This window comes from Glycine max, chromosome 6 (assembly GCF_000004515.6).
Source record: "Glycine max cultivar Williams 82 chromosome 6, Glycine_max_v4.0, whole genome shotgun sequence".
Taxonomy (NCBI): Eukaryota; Viridiplantae; Streptophyta; class Magnoliopsida; order Fabales; family Fabaceae; genus Glycine; species Glycine max.
This window is the reverse complement of record NC_038242.2, coordinates 50,103,526-50,120,864: the sequence shown is the minus strand read 5'-3', so window position 1 is coordinate 50,120,864 and position 17,339 is coordinate 50,103,526. Positions and strand designations below refer to the sequence as shown.

Here is a 17,339-nt window from a genome sequence, read left to right as displayed (position 1 = left end):
GACTAGAAACCTCTAGGAAAACAAACTTGAGTCATATAAACTCTTAAAGTAGGCAAAATAAAGTCAGAAGCAAAAGCAAAAATATGGTAAACATCTTCCCTCAAAACCATTTTTGCCAAGGCATTGGGTGGTTGGTTTGCTTCTCTCAGGATATGGTTACACGAATATCTCCCACATTTGAGTGAACACGGATGGTAGCATTTGGCTAGTATTAGTGTTCAAAGACTATTATTTTCACATTTCATTCGCTAAATAATGTGATATTAGACAGAATATCAGTTTTGTTTAAAATTTGATTTGAAAAATGATTATTGCACAAATTAAATAGATAAGAACATAACAAAATATCAGTTTTGATACTTAGAAGGTCATGAATAATTTATTATCCTATATACAAAATAATAAAAAGACATTAATACATATCCTTATTCTTCTCTCTTTCTCTCTCCATTAATCAATAGTAGTACAAATAGTAACTGAGGTTTTTTTTTTCAAAAAAGAAAAATGTATTGAAATTTTTTATTCTAATTTCTATATTTTTTTTTATTTTTGTTTAATTTTTTTTATTTCAAAACACACGTTGAATTAAAAAGCTATAATATGTATATATAAAATAATATATATTATATATTTTAATGTATGATAAATATGATTTAATATATAAATATTATGGCTATAACAGTTTTAATATATTATTTTTAATATTTATGATATATTAAAATATATAATAATATATATTATTTTATAATATATATAATAATATAAATACTATTAATATAATTAATATTAAAAATATTATTTTATTAAATTTTATATTATTTTATTTTATGTTGTCTATTATTCATCAAACGATGACAAAAAATTATCCCCAATCATTCATATTTTTGTCATATGTTGTTGCTTTTGTTCACCTTGACCCATAACAATGTCTTGGTATGTCAAAATTGATTGAATCTAGCTCATCAATTCATTTAATATGTAAAAAAAAAAAGGTTAAGTTAGATTGTGTTATTCAACTAATCCGTCAATTAATATCTATTTTTATTTATAATCCATAAATATAATTCTCTACTTTTTTTATTTTAATTAAAGTGTTTCTTTCGCTTTAAAAGAATTAAATTATGGAGATGAATATATATATAAATGTGCTTGTGTGTGAATATTTTTAGGCGATCCTTTTTTTTTTCTTTGTTCTACTCCCATCATTCCAAATTTGATCGAGGCAACTTGGCAATCAAATTATAGAAATTAGTCATACTAACATGAGAAGCATTTGACTACTTGTAACTTGCTTAATTGTGGAGTGATATATATCAAGGCACCACTATCTTGGTGCCTTAACTCCTTTGTCCCACAATTCTTTTCCAAAAAAAATGTTCTCTCCATACCCTATCCATTTGCTCAATTGGCACATTCCTGGTCTCTGGTAACAGCAAGTACACAAATGCTGTCATCACCACCACCCATCCCCCAAAAAAGAAAAAAGTGCCAAACTTGAAATGGCATAGCATGATGAGAAAAGTTTGAGCAACTATGAAGGTGAAGAAAAAGTTCACAGCAACTGTAATACTTTGTGCTGCTGATCTAATCTCCAGTTGGAAAATCTCACTAGGAACCAACCATCCTAGTGGCCCCCAAGACCATGCAAATCCAGCAACATATATGCATATCAAAACTAGAATCAAATATGCATATTTCTTGTCTATTTCACCATGGTCACCAAGTTGAGTTGCCATGATGCTCCCTATTAAAACTTGTGAGAAGAACATCTGAATTCCCCCAGATATGAACAAGACTCTTCTGCCTAGTCTATCAACCATGAGCATTGATATGAATGTTGAAGCAGTGCCTACAAATCCAGTCACAACTGCTGAAAGAAGAAGCGAAGCGCTTTCTCCTAATCCGATTGTTAGGAAGAGGATTGGAGCATAGAAGGATATGACATTGATTCCTGTGAATTGTTGGAAGAAGGGTATGGCTATTGCCATGACAAGTTGAGGCCTATATTTTCTATGCAAGATGTTCTTAAATGGGTGTTTGATGGAATTTGACATCTCACTTGCTTCAATTAGGTCTTCAAGTTCTTGTTGGACATCATCGGTGCCGCGGATTCTTTGCAGCATTAACTTAGCCTTCTGATGGTTCTTGTCGTGTTGGATTATGCTGTTTGGTGTTTCTGGGAGGAAAAGTGACCCAAAAGTGAGCATTGAGGCTGGAACTGCTGCCATAACTAGAGAAATGCGCCAACCCCAACCAGCTTTGATTTTTTCTGTGCCAAAGTTGACCAGATTAGCTGATAGAACACCAATGCCAACACAAAGCTGGAAACCAGTGTTTATGGCACCTCTGTATCTTGGAGGTGCCATTTCAGAGAGATATAATGGAGCTGACTGCAAAACAATGAAATTTTGCATCCATATAAGATTATACTCATGTTTTTATTATGTTAACAATGCCCAAATAATCCAATATAGCAAATGTTAAGCATTAGCAATTCAGAAATATTAAATAGACTAATAATAATTTTTACCGTATCATCCAATTACAATCATAATTGAAAATCATGCTAATAATAATTTTTAATTGATTGAAAATATAAATTTTTTATACTCTAAAATAGAACATTTAGCAAACATGTTTTTTCGGTACAATTTTTTTTATGCGGTAAACCAATAAGATAGTCACCATAAAAAAAAATCAAGAAACACATACTATATATCACAGATTATGAGTGGATGACCTCTTAAAAAACCAAAATCTTTACGCTGCAAGTGCATATATTATTTATTCAAAATCATTTAATACCCATTTTAAGTAACACTTCTAGTGATACCTTAACTGATACCTTAGAACACTTCTAGTGGACCAATCAAATAAATATGCAAGGAGATTGTAATTAAGGATAAAAGGTACCTGATTGGCAAATCCAATCCCAACTCCAAGCATAACTCGACCAAGTATAAGCATGTATATGTTGAGAGCTGCACCACCAAGAGCTGCTCCAATGAGGAATGCAGCACCACCTATGAGGATTGATGGTTTTCGGCCAAAGGCTCTTGTGACTGATGAGGCAAAGAAGGATGCTATAAGGCCTGCTATGTACAGTGATGAAGTGAATGCTGTTAGGAGCTGGCTATCAAATTTGCAGTAGTTGCTAACCTTGGTGTCTTGCTTCATCTTGGTGTACACATCTGGGAAAAATTTCTCCAAAAATGGCACCATAGATGTTACTCCACCTGCAATTCTTGCAAATTAGTGAAGTTGATCAAAGTATACAATATCAGTGATCAAACTGAAGGAGAAAACTTGCAAACATATGTAAATGCATATCTTTTAATTAAGTAAAAAATGTTTACAGAGTAGAACAAAAACCTATGAAGTAGAAATACAATAATAAAATGGTTGAACAACATTTTTTTTCTGCTTAGGGATAAAAGTTAATATAAACATTACATGAAAAAAATCATCCCCGAATTTTTCATCCTTAAAAAATAAGGTGATAGTGCTTTCCAAAAAAAAAATGGTGCATAGTAATATTGCTTATTCAAATATGCTTGCTAAGTTACTATCTTATTCTCTAAAAACATTTCACCTTTGTTTCAATCATGCTAACATTCCCCCTCTTTGGTTCAATTTGCCAATACTTGGTCTTGCAGGCAATAAAGGTTCACTGTCTTCAAACTCGTCTTTTGACCCCAACCAACCAAAAATGAAAAACCTTCTAAATTTTCACATGTAAAAGAAATTAATTAGTTGTTTTATGTGCAAATTTAACGGTTTTATATATTGAAAATATATAGCACAGTGGCTTATGCTCTCAAGTTTATAAAGTGATACCGAATACGATAATCTTGTAGTCATTTTATACAGAATTTTAATCCAGTTCCACATCTCAAACAAACTAGTATGAGATTAAAATAAAAATAATGAATTTTCCTCCACTAAACTTATCCACACGTGTGTATGGTCATGAAAGCAGTAACAAAGGTACAACACCATGTTCTTAGTACACCAGAAAACACCATATATGTTCTTACAATCTAACACATATTTCCACTGTTAGATACTGGTAATTAATAAATATCAATAATATGAAATTATGTTAAATATACATGCCTGAAATTCCTATATCATAACCGAAGATAATGCCTCCAGTGGCAGCCACCATGCAAGATAGAATCACAATAGAAGTTATCTTCCCACTGTAACCTCTTCCCTCGTTTGCAATTGCCAATCCCACTGCCATAGCTGCTTACTCGAGTACCTAAAACACAGTGCAGCCTTTCTTGACTAATTGTCTAATTGTGTATACATCAATACAAGACAATATTGATCATTTTGGATAACTTTTCGACAAATACTTATAAAGAAAAAAACAACTAGATAAAATGAATTATTTTTTTTCTTATTGGCTAAAATTAATTTATACATAAATTAAAATCAATTTTTGGAAGGGTTAAATAATAAAACTACAAGTTAACTTAAGTATAAACAAAATTAGGATACTGTAGTATCCAAAGATTCCTTGCTATGCAAAACTGTGAGAGAGGATTGTTGAACCAAATCTTATCCATACATATGCAAACAGACTGTTTCCGGATTTAAATTCATGATCAACCACTCGGTCAACCAGACGATTTTCATGTTATGAAAACACTTAATTACTTTTATATATACAAATTAACTTAAGTATAAATTAATTTTAACTTATGAAATAAAATTATTTTATTTTATATTCTTATTTTCTTCACTTATACATGTTTATTCAAAACTCTATTTCAACAGTGTCATTGTCATACTCAATACTATTATCAGTCAGTCCTGCCACTAACTTTGAATGTCGCTTTCTTTGGTCTCTACAAAGGAACGTGCGTAGAACTTTGAAGTTGCACATGACCTGTGTACACACGTGTGGTGTGGATAATCTCTAATACACAATTGTTGCTTAATTACTGAAACAACTCATTTTCACTAATTTAAGTGATGCAAGATCGCTTATTCCTGGAAGTTACTTAAACCTTTCCACGAGGCAACCCAGAAAAAAAAAATCATGAATATCTATTAAGCAGGAATTACATATATTATAGTTGGTACTTGTAATCAGAAAGAATTGTTACACTTACACATAGTTATTAAACTCAGACTAGTGAGTGGGTGGGTTAAAGAATTAAGTTGACGGATCATTTTGATTAAATTAATGGGTCATTAATTAAATTGTATATAACAAAATAATATAAATATGTGTTAATTTACATAGAAATTATTAACATAAAAAAAATCATTTTTTGCGAATATTTGTGCCCAAAAAATTTCAAAGTTAATTCATTGGGCCTCCAGCCCATTGCTTATTACAGTTCCAAAACAATAGAAAGGCACTTGCTATTTACATCTCTATATTTCTATGAACACCCCTCCCGGCCTACTCTTTATATTTTTATTTTCAATTGTATACCCTTTTATTTGTTAAAACATAGTTTTGAAAAATACTTTCCTTCTGAAGGCCCTTTTATTATATCTTGGTGTTTATTGCTTTTAAGACTTGATCAACATTGGAATATATTTTTTTTTTATCTATATTATTGTGAATGAAATGTGCTTTTAGGGATGTGTTTTAAGACGTAAACCTTGTAATTCGATCAAATCTTCAACTCGTGAAGATTTAATAGACCAATTTAAGGAATTAAATATAAAAAATAGCATAATTTTGTAGATATTAAAAATTTATATAAGAATTACATTTTATGTAAATAATTAAAAAAAATGGAATTTCGCTGAAAAATAAAGATTGTGTCTCTATTATCCAACAACAGTCTCACCAAGAACTGTGTGTATATATAAGTAAAAAGAAGAGGAAGATTGAAGTGAGTAAAGCCCAACTATTGATGTGTATGCCAATTAAGTTAAAACACATAAACACATGAACACCTTTCACAGAAAAGCATATTTAAAGCACGTTGAACATTCTTTTTTAATAAACAAATTTTTCTTTTATTTAATTTCTAAATTCAGCTCTAAGAGTATGATATCAAAATAAAAATTAGTTAAGTAAATATCATATATAACTAAGATAAGAAAAACATTAAATAAGTTGGTTTAGGTTTTTCAAGATTTTAACTTAATCTGATTTTCTAATTTAAGATCCGAGTCTAATTTATTTACTTCATAAATGTAATTATGAAGTCTTTTTTTTCTTTTTTAAAGCATATATAGCCTGCTTGAAACTCTATTTTGTAATTAATAAGATTTTTAGATAGTTTAAAAAACCTACCTCTTAATAAGATAATGAATATAAAATTATATGTAAGTTAAAAAAGTTAAACTTTTTAAACGAATAATAAGTATATAATTTCAAAATATTACGTTAAAATTGAATAATAATTAGTTTGAAGTCGAATCTTTTAATTAAGGCAAAATTGTAAATTGGTCTCCCTATTTGTCTCATAATTATAAATTTGATCTCTTATAATTTAATTCATGAATTTAGTCCTCCAATTTTTTTCAATTACAATTCTCAACCCCGGAATTAGAAGTTAACTGTTAATTGTTTGCATTAACTGTCACATGTCATTTTTATTGGACGTTGACTGTCATGTGTCGCATTTTTATTGGACGTTAATTTCATGTACTTAATTAGCTTTAAAGTCCAATAAAAGTGCAACACGTGATGATAAATGTTCAATAAAAGTATGACACATGACGGTCAAAGCAAGTAATTAATAGTCAATCCAATTTCATGGTTGATGACTGAAATAACATGATTGTGAAAAATTGAGGAACTAAATTCCTGAAATAAATTATAGAGTGACCAAAATTGAATTTTGAGATAAATAGAGGGACCAAATTTACAATTTTTTTTAATTAAATAGAATTTAAAAAATGCTTGATAAATCTTAATTGATTTTAAGTTTAATGTAAGTTACTATGTACCTTCAAACGAAAAAGAAAATAGTTAGGTAGGTTGTTACATCCCTATGCCGTCCATGGTACATTCAATTCTGCAAATTTGCAATTGTGGCTGAAATTGTATATTGCAATCAATACTCTCTGGAACGCACAGCTTTTGCAAGGGCCTACAATTTAATCATGTGATGCCGATGTTCTTAACATTAGACATCATTAATATACTAATTAATTCATCTAATTTATGATGAATTAATTATTATATTAATGATGTCTAATTATGATTACATCGATGATAATCAAGGCAATTGGTGAGAAATCATAAATTAATTCTAATAACAAGGATTAGTCATATTAAAACTGGACAGTAATTCTAGTTGAAATGTTCAAGAATTAATTTTATTGTGAGAATTTTTTTATCAAGGGGAATGTAATTTACATTATCAACATTAAACTAAGTTCAGTTTTTAAATAAAAAATTAGATTACATACATTTTATAAAATAATAATAATAGTAAGTAGTGTATACATAAATATTATCAGTGATAATAAATAATATTAAATTAAAGACATTTAGAAATATAATAGTATGATAAAAGATTTGCAAAATAAATAAATACTAGTTAATTAACCCATGTCATGCACGAGATTATTTTACAAATTTATTAAATAATATAAAATTTTATAAATTTAATTATATAAATATTGAATGCAATAAATTTTATACAATTTAATAAATTTTATTGCATGGAATTAACTAATCAATTAATTAGAAAAATAAATTTTCATTTGAAATAAATTATTGTCACTCATTTAATTGTTGGCCAAATTATTATTGTCACTTTTTTCAACAGCTGTTTTTTTATATGGGCAAATCGTGATTGAATTTATAATCACGTATTTAAGAGATAATATCTATCCATCATATGACACTTTATTAGATACAAAATTATTTAGTTTGTTTTTGTATTTTATATTTTGATGAAATGAAAAAGGAATCTCCAATACCCAACGTGCTATCAATGCCTAATATTGCTCAATTAACAAGTGGGGAAAGACCTAGGATTGCCAAATGTGGCGTCAACATCACGTACGAGATTGTGGTATGAATTATGTGTAATGTGATCAGTTTTTTTATTTTTTTTCAGGGAACAAAGAATGATGTGTTTAGTTAGTAAGAAAGATACATCAGGAAATAAGATAATTCAATAAAAAAAGAAATAGAATTAGTAAAAAATAAGTGAAAAAAATAAAAAAAATATTTACAATAAGAAATAAAAGAGTTAACAAAAACATTGTTAAATATAACAAATACTCCCAAATGTGTACCATAAGCATTTTTCTTTCATTTTTATTATTTTACCATAAATATTTTATAATTAAATTACATTAATATCTCTTGATTTTTTTTATTATTTAGAATTTCACATTTTTTTTTACTTTTATACTAACCTCTTTTATAAAAGTATATTATATAATAAGTTTTAAACCATTAAAGGATTTAATGTAATATATTGGTAGTGTCAGTGAATTATTTTCAAATGATTAAATAAATTAATGTAGGGATAGAAAAAACAAGAAGTATTATGTGTAATTCAAAATTCATTACTTTTTAATTCTCTCTCGTTTCTAATTCATCTTAACCAATCTTTTCTTTTTAATCTTTCATCTGTTTTCATTCTCTTTTCTTAATTTTACACAAATTTCACTTCTATATATCAAACAAAATTATACGTGAATGTACCGGTGCCACTGCTGCAACAACCATCTCTTTGTCCGATAACCAACAACCTTAAGTGGTAGTAATTACAAAAGCCTTCAAATCGATTTATTGTCATTTACGTTAAAATTCTTTCAAATAATTTACATTTCTTAGAAAAATAATTAATTTAGTTAATCATATTAAATCTATCAATTATTTATATTATTATTTCAATTTTTTTTTATCTTTCTATCCATTTAATTGTTTTTAGAAAAATAATAATTAAATAACGGTATGTAGAGAAAAATAATTAATACATCTAAAAATTAGAAAATGATTAATCTTATAAAAAATTTATAAAATGATCTTATAATTAAAGACAGAAAATAAATGATGTAGATTTCGAAGAACTCAATATATTTAATAATAATATAATCTATAAGCATAAATATTGGTACATTGAACATTAACTAATCATACATTGATCTAGCTAGTACAAGTTATGAGAAACTCAATAAATATTTGATGAAGATTTTGAAGCGCTTAATATATTTAGTAGTAATTTGGATAATGAATTGAATATAAACATAAATATTGGTACATTGAGTTATGACGAGTCATGCACTGATTTGTTGTTAGGAACTAGCTGGCTATGCTAAACTATACTAAGCAGGTACAAGATAATTCTTCTCTTCCTTATTTCTATTGCCAATATTACTATTTATAGATACATTTCGATAAATGTATATGGAAGTAACAAAATTGAAATAACAGAATATGCATAATTGATTATAATCGAATTATGCTATTTGCTATAGAACAAAATTGGTGGGGAGGCAATGGAATCTTCTACTGCTTGTCTTTTACAAGTAATCCTTAAGGCAGTTAGGCCTCTGAGTGATCCTTATAGGTCTGCTAGTGGGTACTATGATATTGGGGTTGCTATCATTATCCACCGCTGGAAAATCAACCTTGTCCTCAAGGTTGAAGAGGGACTTCAAACCATGGCTCCAAGGAGGCTTTCTAAAGGAGGATCATTGCACGAGAAGAAAGTGATGCAAAGGTAGAGGTAATGCTAAATGATGTTCCATGTGGCTTATTGGATGAAGCCATTACTGTTACAGACTTATTAGAGAGGTTGAAGACAGAACATAGAAGAGGGAAACAAAACATGTAGCTAAGTGCGGATTAACGTGGCAAATACTGATTGGAGGAGTTGAGGGTTGGAGGATTGTGTCTTGAAGCAACAACTGAGATTGAGAGCAAGGGTTGGATGAGTGAAGATAGACTTGGGATGAAAGCTAGCACAATTTGCAAATCCATGGTACCAAACAAGCTTAACAGACGGTCCTGGGTACTCACAAAATCAACCCTAAGGGATTGAGCTGGGTGTACATAAAAAGAAGTTGAATGGTGAAACCGAAGGGATGAGACCTGTGGGGGTAGAATAAGTGCAAATGTGGGTGGTGGTGGTGGATGGCTGTGTGGATAGGCTACAACGAACAAAGGTGGGGAGCAGCCATAGGCGGTAGGTCGGATAAATTTGTTAGGAACTAGGCTATGCTAAACTACACTAATTAAACAGGTGTTGGATAATTCTTCTCTGTTTTATTTCCATTGGCAGTATCACTGTTTATAGATACATTTTGATAAATGTCTATGGAATTAACAGAATTGAAATAACAAAATCTGCATAATTGGTTATAACCGAATTATGCTATTTGTCCAGAATTGGGTCGATAGGCAATGGAATCTTCTGCTGCTTGTCCCTTACATGTAATCCTTGAGATGGTTAGGCCTCTTAGTGATCCTTATGGGTCTGTCAGTAGGTACTGTGATGTTGGAGTTGCTATCATCTGTTTAGTGCAAGTTACAAGACACTTAATAAATATCTTGATAGGGGAAGTGATGAGGACACAACTAAGGGTAAGGACTATGAAACACTTGAAGGGCCCATGACCAAAGGTAGACTTAAAAAGGCTCAACCCGGTGATGAGGACACAACTAAGGGCAAGGACCATGAAGCACTTGAAGGGCCTATGACTAGAGGTAGACTTAAACAGGTCCAACACGTCATAGAGACAAGGCTGGTCATTTGTATAACTGCCATTGATAATGATTGAAGGCCCATGTTTCCATAATTTTTTTTTTATTTTATTACTTAATTTTTGCAATTAAATAAATAAAATTGGTGATTGTGGCTGAAACCTATGCCTTTTCAGCTGCACCAATTTATTTCATTTTTAGGATTTGGTGAACTATATATATCTTCGTCAAAATGAATGAAAGGGACTTTTGACATTCTTTTCAAATACGTGAGAAAGCTTCTCTCAGGGTTCCTGTTGAACCAAATTCTGACTTATCAAGGTTGATTCCTTGTGGTGTTATCGTGACTTATCTTCCATCTCTGGAAGTAACGTCCCTCTCCGTCAATAATCCGGTGTCAAACGTTCCGCCCGTAAGATTCACGTCACCTTCTTTCTTATCATGTCCGATGGAGATTTTCAAGAATTCAGTATATGCAACTTGTGACCATTTGTTTGCATGCCGACCTTATCATTATGAATTATGCATTAGAATTGCTAAGCCATCCATGCACGTTGAAAAGGGAAAACACGTGCCATCCGAATACCCACTTGTTTGGATTTTCTTGTTAATTATGTGATACCGCAAGTATTTAAAGGGGCATGTTAACCATGAATTTGCAAGAGATCGAAGAGAGTACTAAAGAAAATATGGAGAGGAAGAATAGGATTCTTGTATTTGGGGGAACTGGTTACATTGGGAAGTATTTGGTGAGGGCAAGTGTCTCTTTAGGCCATCCAACTTTGGTATACACTCGCCCTCTTAATGCACAAACTCCTCCCTCTAAGGCACAAGTTTGCAAGGAGTTTAACTCCATAGGGGTCACACTTGTCCATGTATGTTAGTATATTAATCTTCTTCTCTGTGTGTCTCTCTCTCTTGAAAATAGATGATATATGTTGTTGAAGCTAGGTTTCATTTTCCTAATGAGTTTGAATTGAAAGTGCAGGGTGAACTTGAGCATGAGCAGATCTTGGCTGTGATTAAACAAGTAGACATTGTGATATGCGCTCTGGCATCCCCTCAAGTGATGGAGCAACTCAAAATTATAGATGCTATCAAAGTTGCTGGTAATATAAAGGTACGTACATTTCCATCAATCAAAAAAATAAGTTCAAAGTACTAATTATAAATCTCCACCTGCACCCAACTATTTAATATTTATCAGGATTATCGTGCTAATCTTTTAAGCCCTATGTATATTTTGATTTTGCATTAATTTGGGGCACACTGGAAGTGGATGCTTTCTAATGATTTTTGGCGTTACACATGGAATCAAATTTTAAACATCATATTATACATACAATAATAATAAAAAAAAAAGAATAAACATCGATCATAATCTATACAGCAAGACAAATGTCGACAGGGACAAATAGGGTTTGTGTGGCTGAGGAATGATCGATCATAGATTAATGAGGTTGTCCACTCACTAACAAGCGTACGTCCCTTGCATATTGGCCCCTTCATAAATGATATGGACTGTGACTATAATATAAAGAGCCATATTCCTAATTAAACGAGTCATGAATAAATTAAAATTCATTAATATATTTTTAATGTATTAAAAATAACTTATTTAGACTTCTTATTTTTAATAAAATGTAAATAAGAAAATAAACTATTCATCTAACTTCTTTTTTTTAAAAAAAAATAGTCTGATTCAACATTTATTCAAACCATCCCATATATACTCCTAATAGTGATCATACCCGGCACGTAAGGTTATTAATAATTTTATATATTATTGGCATTGCAGAGGTTCATTCCATCAGGATTTGGCGCGGAAGAAGATTCAGTAAAACCTCTTCCTCCATTCCAAGCTGTTCTTGATAAGAAAAGAAAAATTAGAAGGGAAATTGAAGCAGCTGGGATCCCTTACACTTCTATATCTGCAAATTGTTTTGGTGCATACTTTGTCAATTATTTACTTCACCCATATGAAAATGTGAAGGATATTACTGTCTATGGCAACGGGGAAGCAAAAGGTATATAAAGTAATTTTAAAAGAGTTATTATTATTTTTAATCATTGTCTTTATCATTTATTTATTTTTTAAATTGAAAAATAATTTAAAAAAAATACTTTTGGTGTAAATTGATTCTTCTTCATAACCATATAATTGAATAAAAATATAAAATATCTTATACACATGTCATAGTTTGGTTATGTTGTAATTAAAATCATTCTATTTGGGTTCATTAGCTGTGCTAAATTACGAAGAAGACATTGCTATGTATACTGTTAAAGCGGCAAATGATCCAAGAACATGCAACCGCGTCGTTATTTATCGGCCACAGAAGAATATCATATCACAGAATGAGTTGACATCATTGTGGGAGCAAAAATGTGGTCAGACTTTTCACAAGGCTTTCATTTCGGAAGAAGAAATTGTCAAGCTATCACAATGTATGTAAGAGATTTTGTTAAATTAGTATTTTAGCTTTATGTGATTAATTTATTTATACACTTAAAATTTATAATATTTATAGAAGTTTATGCTTTTCATCATATCTTGAATAATTTTGAACATATATCATGCAAAAGTAAAAATCAAAGTTTTGATACTTATATATAAGAAAGAAATCATAACATTTTTTTTCTAAATATAAAGAATAAATATTAATCAGTGTCTTTAGGATATTAATTAAGGAAATAATTAAAATAAAAAAATATTATTGACATACATAAAATTGTGTTGTACATGATTTTCTTATATTTTCCTATGAGTTTTACAATAAATATTTTTTTTTCATTTAATTTCTTATCAAACGTTATCAAGACTAGTACAAGAAATATAGGATTACTTTTAAATACATTAATTAATAATTTGTTTTCTATATTTTTATTTATTGTAAAAACTATTAACAAGATAAGTCATGTTTATTGGTAAAAGATATTATTCCTTAAAAATTCAGTAATGTCATGCAGTCATCACTTAAATTATTTGATTCAATGCATATTTTTAAAATAAAATTCAAATTTATGATACTATATATTAATTAAAGTTAACCAAATTAGTTATTTTTATTTATTTTGATGAATTACACATTTGTTTCCTATATATAATAATGGATGTAGTATTAAAATTGATGGGTATATTTGGTCTTTCCTAATGGTAATTAATTTTTCATGATGCTGCAGCCTTACCCTCTCCACACAATATTCCAGTTTCCATCCTTCATAGTATATTTGTTAAAGGGGACCTCGTGAGGTTCGAGATAGAGGAAGATGACCTTGAAGCTTCACAGCTATATCCTGATTATAATTACACATCCATTGACCAACTTCTTGATATATTTCTTGTTGATCCTCCACCCCCTGCATCTGCTGCTTTCGAATAATTAAAGCCCTTTCAAGTTTGTTAAAATGAAGTTTGTGATCTTCCAAATACCGCTGACTAAAGCATAATTGTATTTATCTTTGAGGATAAGATTTGTTAGTCCAATCTAGGTTTTGCTATGTTCTCTAAATAAGATTGGTATAGTATACTCATGTACCATATAAAGAACAAGCTTGCATAAGAATTTGATTGTGTATCTTGTGATTAAGAATTACACCGATAAATAATTTTTATTAGATAATACATATTTTAAATCTATCCATTCTTTATACATAAATCATATATATAAAATTTCATATTAATCTAAAATTATTTGTTATCTCATTCTTACAAATTAAAATCAACATAACATAAAATTTTTAAAAATACTAAAATATGAATCATTTGATTACTTTTTTTTATTGTTTGATTTTGACAAAATTTGATAAATACAATTTTAACAATATGTAGATATAATTCAACGATCGATAAAAATTACATTTTATGTTAAGTTATAAAATAATATAATAATTGATTAAGTTATATATATATATATATACTATTTGACATTTTGTTTCCTTGGCATCGTTTGGATATGCAATAGTGAGTTAAATAATATAAAATGGAGTGGAATATATTAATATGGAATGAAATAAAAAAATTATTTAAATATTTTATGATGGAACTTAATAAAATTTTCATTCAATTATCTGGTAAATAAATAAAGTAAAATAAATTATAATTTTATTATTATTGTCTTACCCTTAAGACATTTAAAAGAATAATAATAAAAAAACAGAAACACTATAAACATCAATCTAACTTTTAGCACTTGAGCTGTCCATATTTAAATACCAGGATGCAAACCCACAACTTGAAAACAAGGATATGTATGCACTATATTATAGGAACCAGCTGGAACTATATGCATCATGGAGGTATGTATATAGATTGGTGGTACTTAGAAGGTAGAATACAGAAGGATGAAGTAGAGAAGCATTAAGTTTTTATATGTATAGATTGGAGCTAGGTATGTACCACAGTTATTTTTTAAAAGTTTAAACAAACTGACAAAAAAAAGGTAATACTTATCTTTGATTCAGTTATTTTAAGAATATTATTAAAGTTTGACATGAGAAATTTATAAATTTTGACACAGAAATTTATTTGAAAAATAATAATGGGATGATTTGTCATAATTTGGGCAATCTCAGGCACTACAACTTTCTTGTTCTAAGGTAATTGCATCATGTACCAATTACAATTTAGATTTAGATTGCAATGTATTTGTTTACCCAGTTACAACTTGAAAAACATCTACGAAGCTTATCGTGGGTCAGTGCCTCCAAATTTGTTTTGGGCCAAAATTCTATTTGGACCAAATTTGTTCAAAAAGGAATTAATCAAAATCAATCTCAAATCACAAATTCGATATTTTCCCTCTTTATATTAGCATTTTTTTTTACACGAACAACAATTCAACTTGAAAATTTAAATGCCAAAAAATGTAAAAATGCGAAAAACGTGACTACAAATAAGAATCCATTAAAAATAAGTACAGAAATATATGAAACATTAGAAAATCAGACTTAATTGATTCTTCACCCCAAAAACTAGATAATATATCCATCTAAATAAATTCCAACCAACCGTTACATCTTGAATATAAAGTGTTATTGTTCAAATAAGAGTCTGATCCAATCATTGTCATATTTTGAAATATCACTTTATCGTGGTATTATATATATGTTGAATTCATGTAAAGTTGATGTATCCAACGTGATTCACTAGCTTTCTTTAAGTATTTCCTTCTGCAGACCTTATAATGAAGAGGATAGCGTAAACCCTTTTCCATATTCTTGTTTTTATATTGGTGTTGCAGAGATTTCTTCCATCAGATTTTGGGGTGGAAGAGGATAGAGTAAACCCTTTTCCTCCGTTCCAAGCTGTTCTTGATAAGAAAAGAAAAATTAGAAGGGAAATTGAAGCAGCTAAGATCCCATGTACCTTTGTCTCTGCAAATTGTTTTGGTGCATACTTTGTCAATTATTTGCTTCGTCCTTGCGAGACAAAGAACGATATTTTAATTTTTTTTGAGTTATAAATTTTTTAAGTATTGTATTCTTGAGTCTTGAGATTATTTAAAACAAAGAATGAAAAGTTAAAATAGATGTTAAAAAAAATCCAAAATTTTCTTCATTGAAAGAAACTACTTTTTTTTAAAAAAATTAGTCATCTTTTCATTTTAAGAAAAATAAAATTCAAAACAAATTGAGTCAAATACTACCTTAAAGTACTAAATTTTATTTTTCTTAATTAATTATCTGATAAAAGGTTATTTCATTTTTTAATTAATAATACTAAACTTTTCAATCAATAATAGCTTTATAAAATGTTTATAAATCAACAATAAAATAAAATTTGATTAATTAAATTGATTTTTAATTTTTTCTGTGATAAAAAATTCAATATGCTTTTGTTTTTAAATTTAATGTATATTTTGTATTGTCTATATGATAATTTTTATTAATTAAAATATTTTCTTAAATATTTTTTACACGTGAGGTCATGTTTTAATAATCTCATGTAAAATTTGTGTTTATTAGCCGTGCTAAATTATGAAGAAGATGTGGCCATGTACACTATTAAAGTAGTAAATTTATCCAATAACATACAATCGAGTTGTTATTTACCGACCCTCGAAGAATATCGTATCACAAAATGAGTTGATAGCACTGTGGGAGCAAAAAAGTGGCCAGAATTTTTGGAAGGATTTTTTTTTTTGGTGAGGAAGAGATTGTCAATCTATTGATTAATATTGTGTAAATACTAAAGATATATAAACTTTGCATTTTCGATGAGTTGACTGTGATACACTAATAAAAAACAATTTTATCTTATCATCTAATTACACATTATCGTTTATATGATTTTAAAGATAATTTTATAAGAATCAACAAACTTTTTATACATAAAAATTTGTGATTGGATGTGGTCTAAAACTATTTTACACTATAAATACATAATCTTTTTTCTCTTTTTTTAATATAATTAGATTATTTTCTTCAAAATTTGTTATGTTAAAGTTGAAAAGTTCTCCTTGAGTTAACTAATTGTAAACTTTTTTTTCGATGTTGTTGCAGCCTTACCCCCTCTACACAATATTCCAGTTTCCATTCTTCATAGTGTATTTGTTAAAGGGGACCTCGTGAACTTTGAGCTAGGAGAAAACGACCTTGAAGCTTCACAGCTATATCCTGATTATAACTACACATCTATTGATCAACTTCTTGATATATTCCTTGAGTTAACTAAATGTTTCAGTACAGT

The 17,339-nt window shown here is 29.0% G+C and overlaps 2 protein-coding genes across 2 annotated transcripts; one reads left to right on the top strand and one right to left on the bottom strand.

The window, feature by feature from the left end:
• Positions 1-1,239: 1,239 nt before the first annotated feature.
• Positions 1,240-4,355, bottom strand: LOC100777631 (hexose carrier protein HEX6). The gene is made up of 3 exons (XM_003527501.5): positions 4,117-4,355; positions 2,914-3,236; positions 1,240-2,390 (listed from the first exon to the last, which is right to left on the bottom strand). Exons 1-3 carry the CDS (start codon positions 4,244-4,246, stop codon positions 1,338-1,340), a joined length of 1,506 nt encoding a protein of 501 aa, XP_003527549.1. The 5' UTR covers positions 4,247-4,355; the 3' UTR covers positions 1,240-1,337.
• Positions 4,356-11,290: 6,935 nt separating this feature from the next.
• On the top strand, positions 11,291-14,273 carry LOC100777115 (isoeugenol synthase 1). The gene is made up of 5 exons (XM_003527500.4): positions 11,291-11,523; positions 11,637-11,768; positions 12,447-12,675; positions 12,893-13,096; positions 13,832-14,273. Exons 1-5 carry the CDS (start codon positions 11,299-11,301, stop codon positions 14,029-14,031), a joined length of 990 nt encoding a protein of 329 aa, XP_003527548.3. The 5' UTR covers positions 11,291-11,298; the 3' UTR covers positions 14,032-14,273.
• Positions 14,274-17,339: the final 3,066 nt, after the last annotated feature.

Excerpts from the sequence above, each read along its gene's own strand:
- LOC100777631 (XM_003527501.5), bottom strand. The coding sequence starts at position 4,246 with ATGGCAGTGGGATTGGCAATTGCAAACGAGGGAAGAGGTTACAGTGGG. Across the intron at positions 3,237-4,116 it reads TTATGATATAGGAATTTCAG|GTGGAGTAACATCTATGGTG; the intron begins GCATGTATATTT and ends CAAGAATTGCAG. Across the intron at positions 2,391-2,913 it reads GGATTGGATTTGCCAATCAG|TCAGCTCCATTATATCTCTC; the intron begins GTACCTTTTATC and ends ATTGTTTTGCAG.
- LOC100777115 (XM_003527500.4), top strand. The coding sequence starts at position 11,299 with ATGAATTTGCAAGAGATCGAAGAGAGTACTAAAGAAAATATGGAGAGG. Across the intron at positions 11,524-11,636 it reads TAGGGGTCACACTTGTCCAT|GGTGAACTTGAGCATGAGCA; the intron begins GTATGTTAGTAT and ends TTGAAAGTGCAG. Across the intron at positions 11,769-12,446 it reads AAGTTGCTGGTAATATAAAG|AGGTTCATTCCATCAGGATT; the intron begins GTACGTACATTT and ends TTGGCATTGCAG.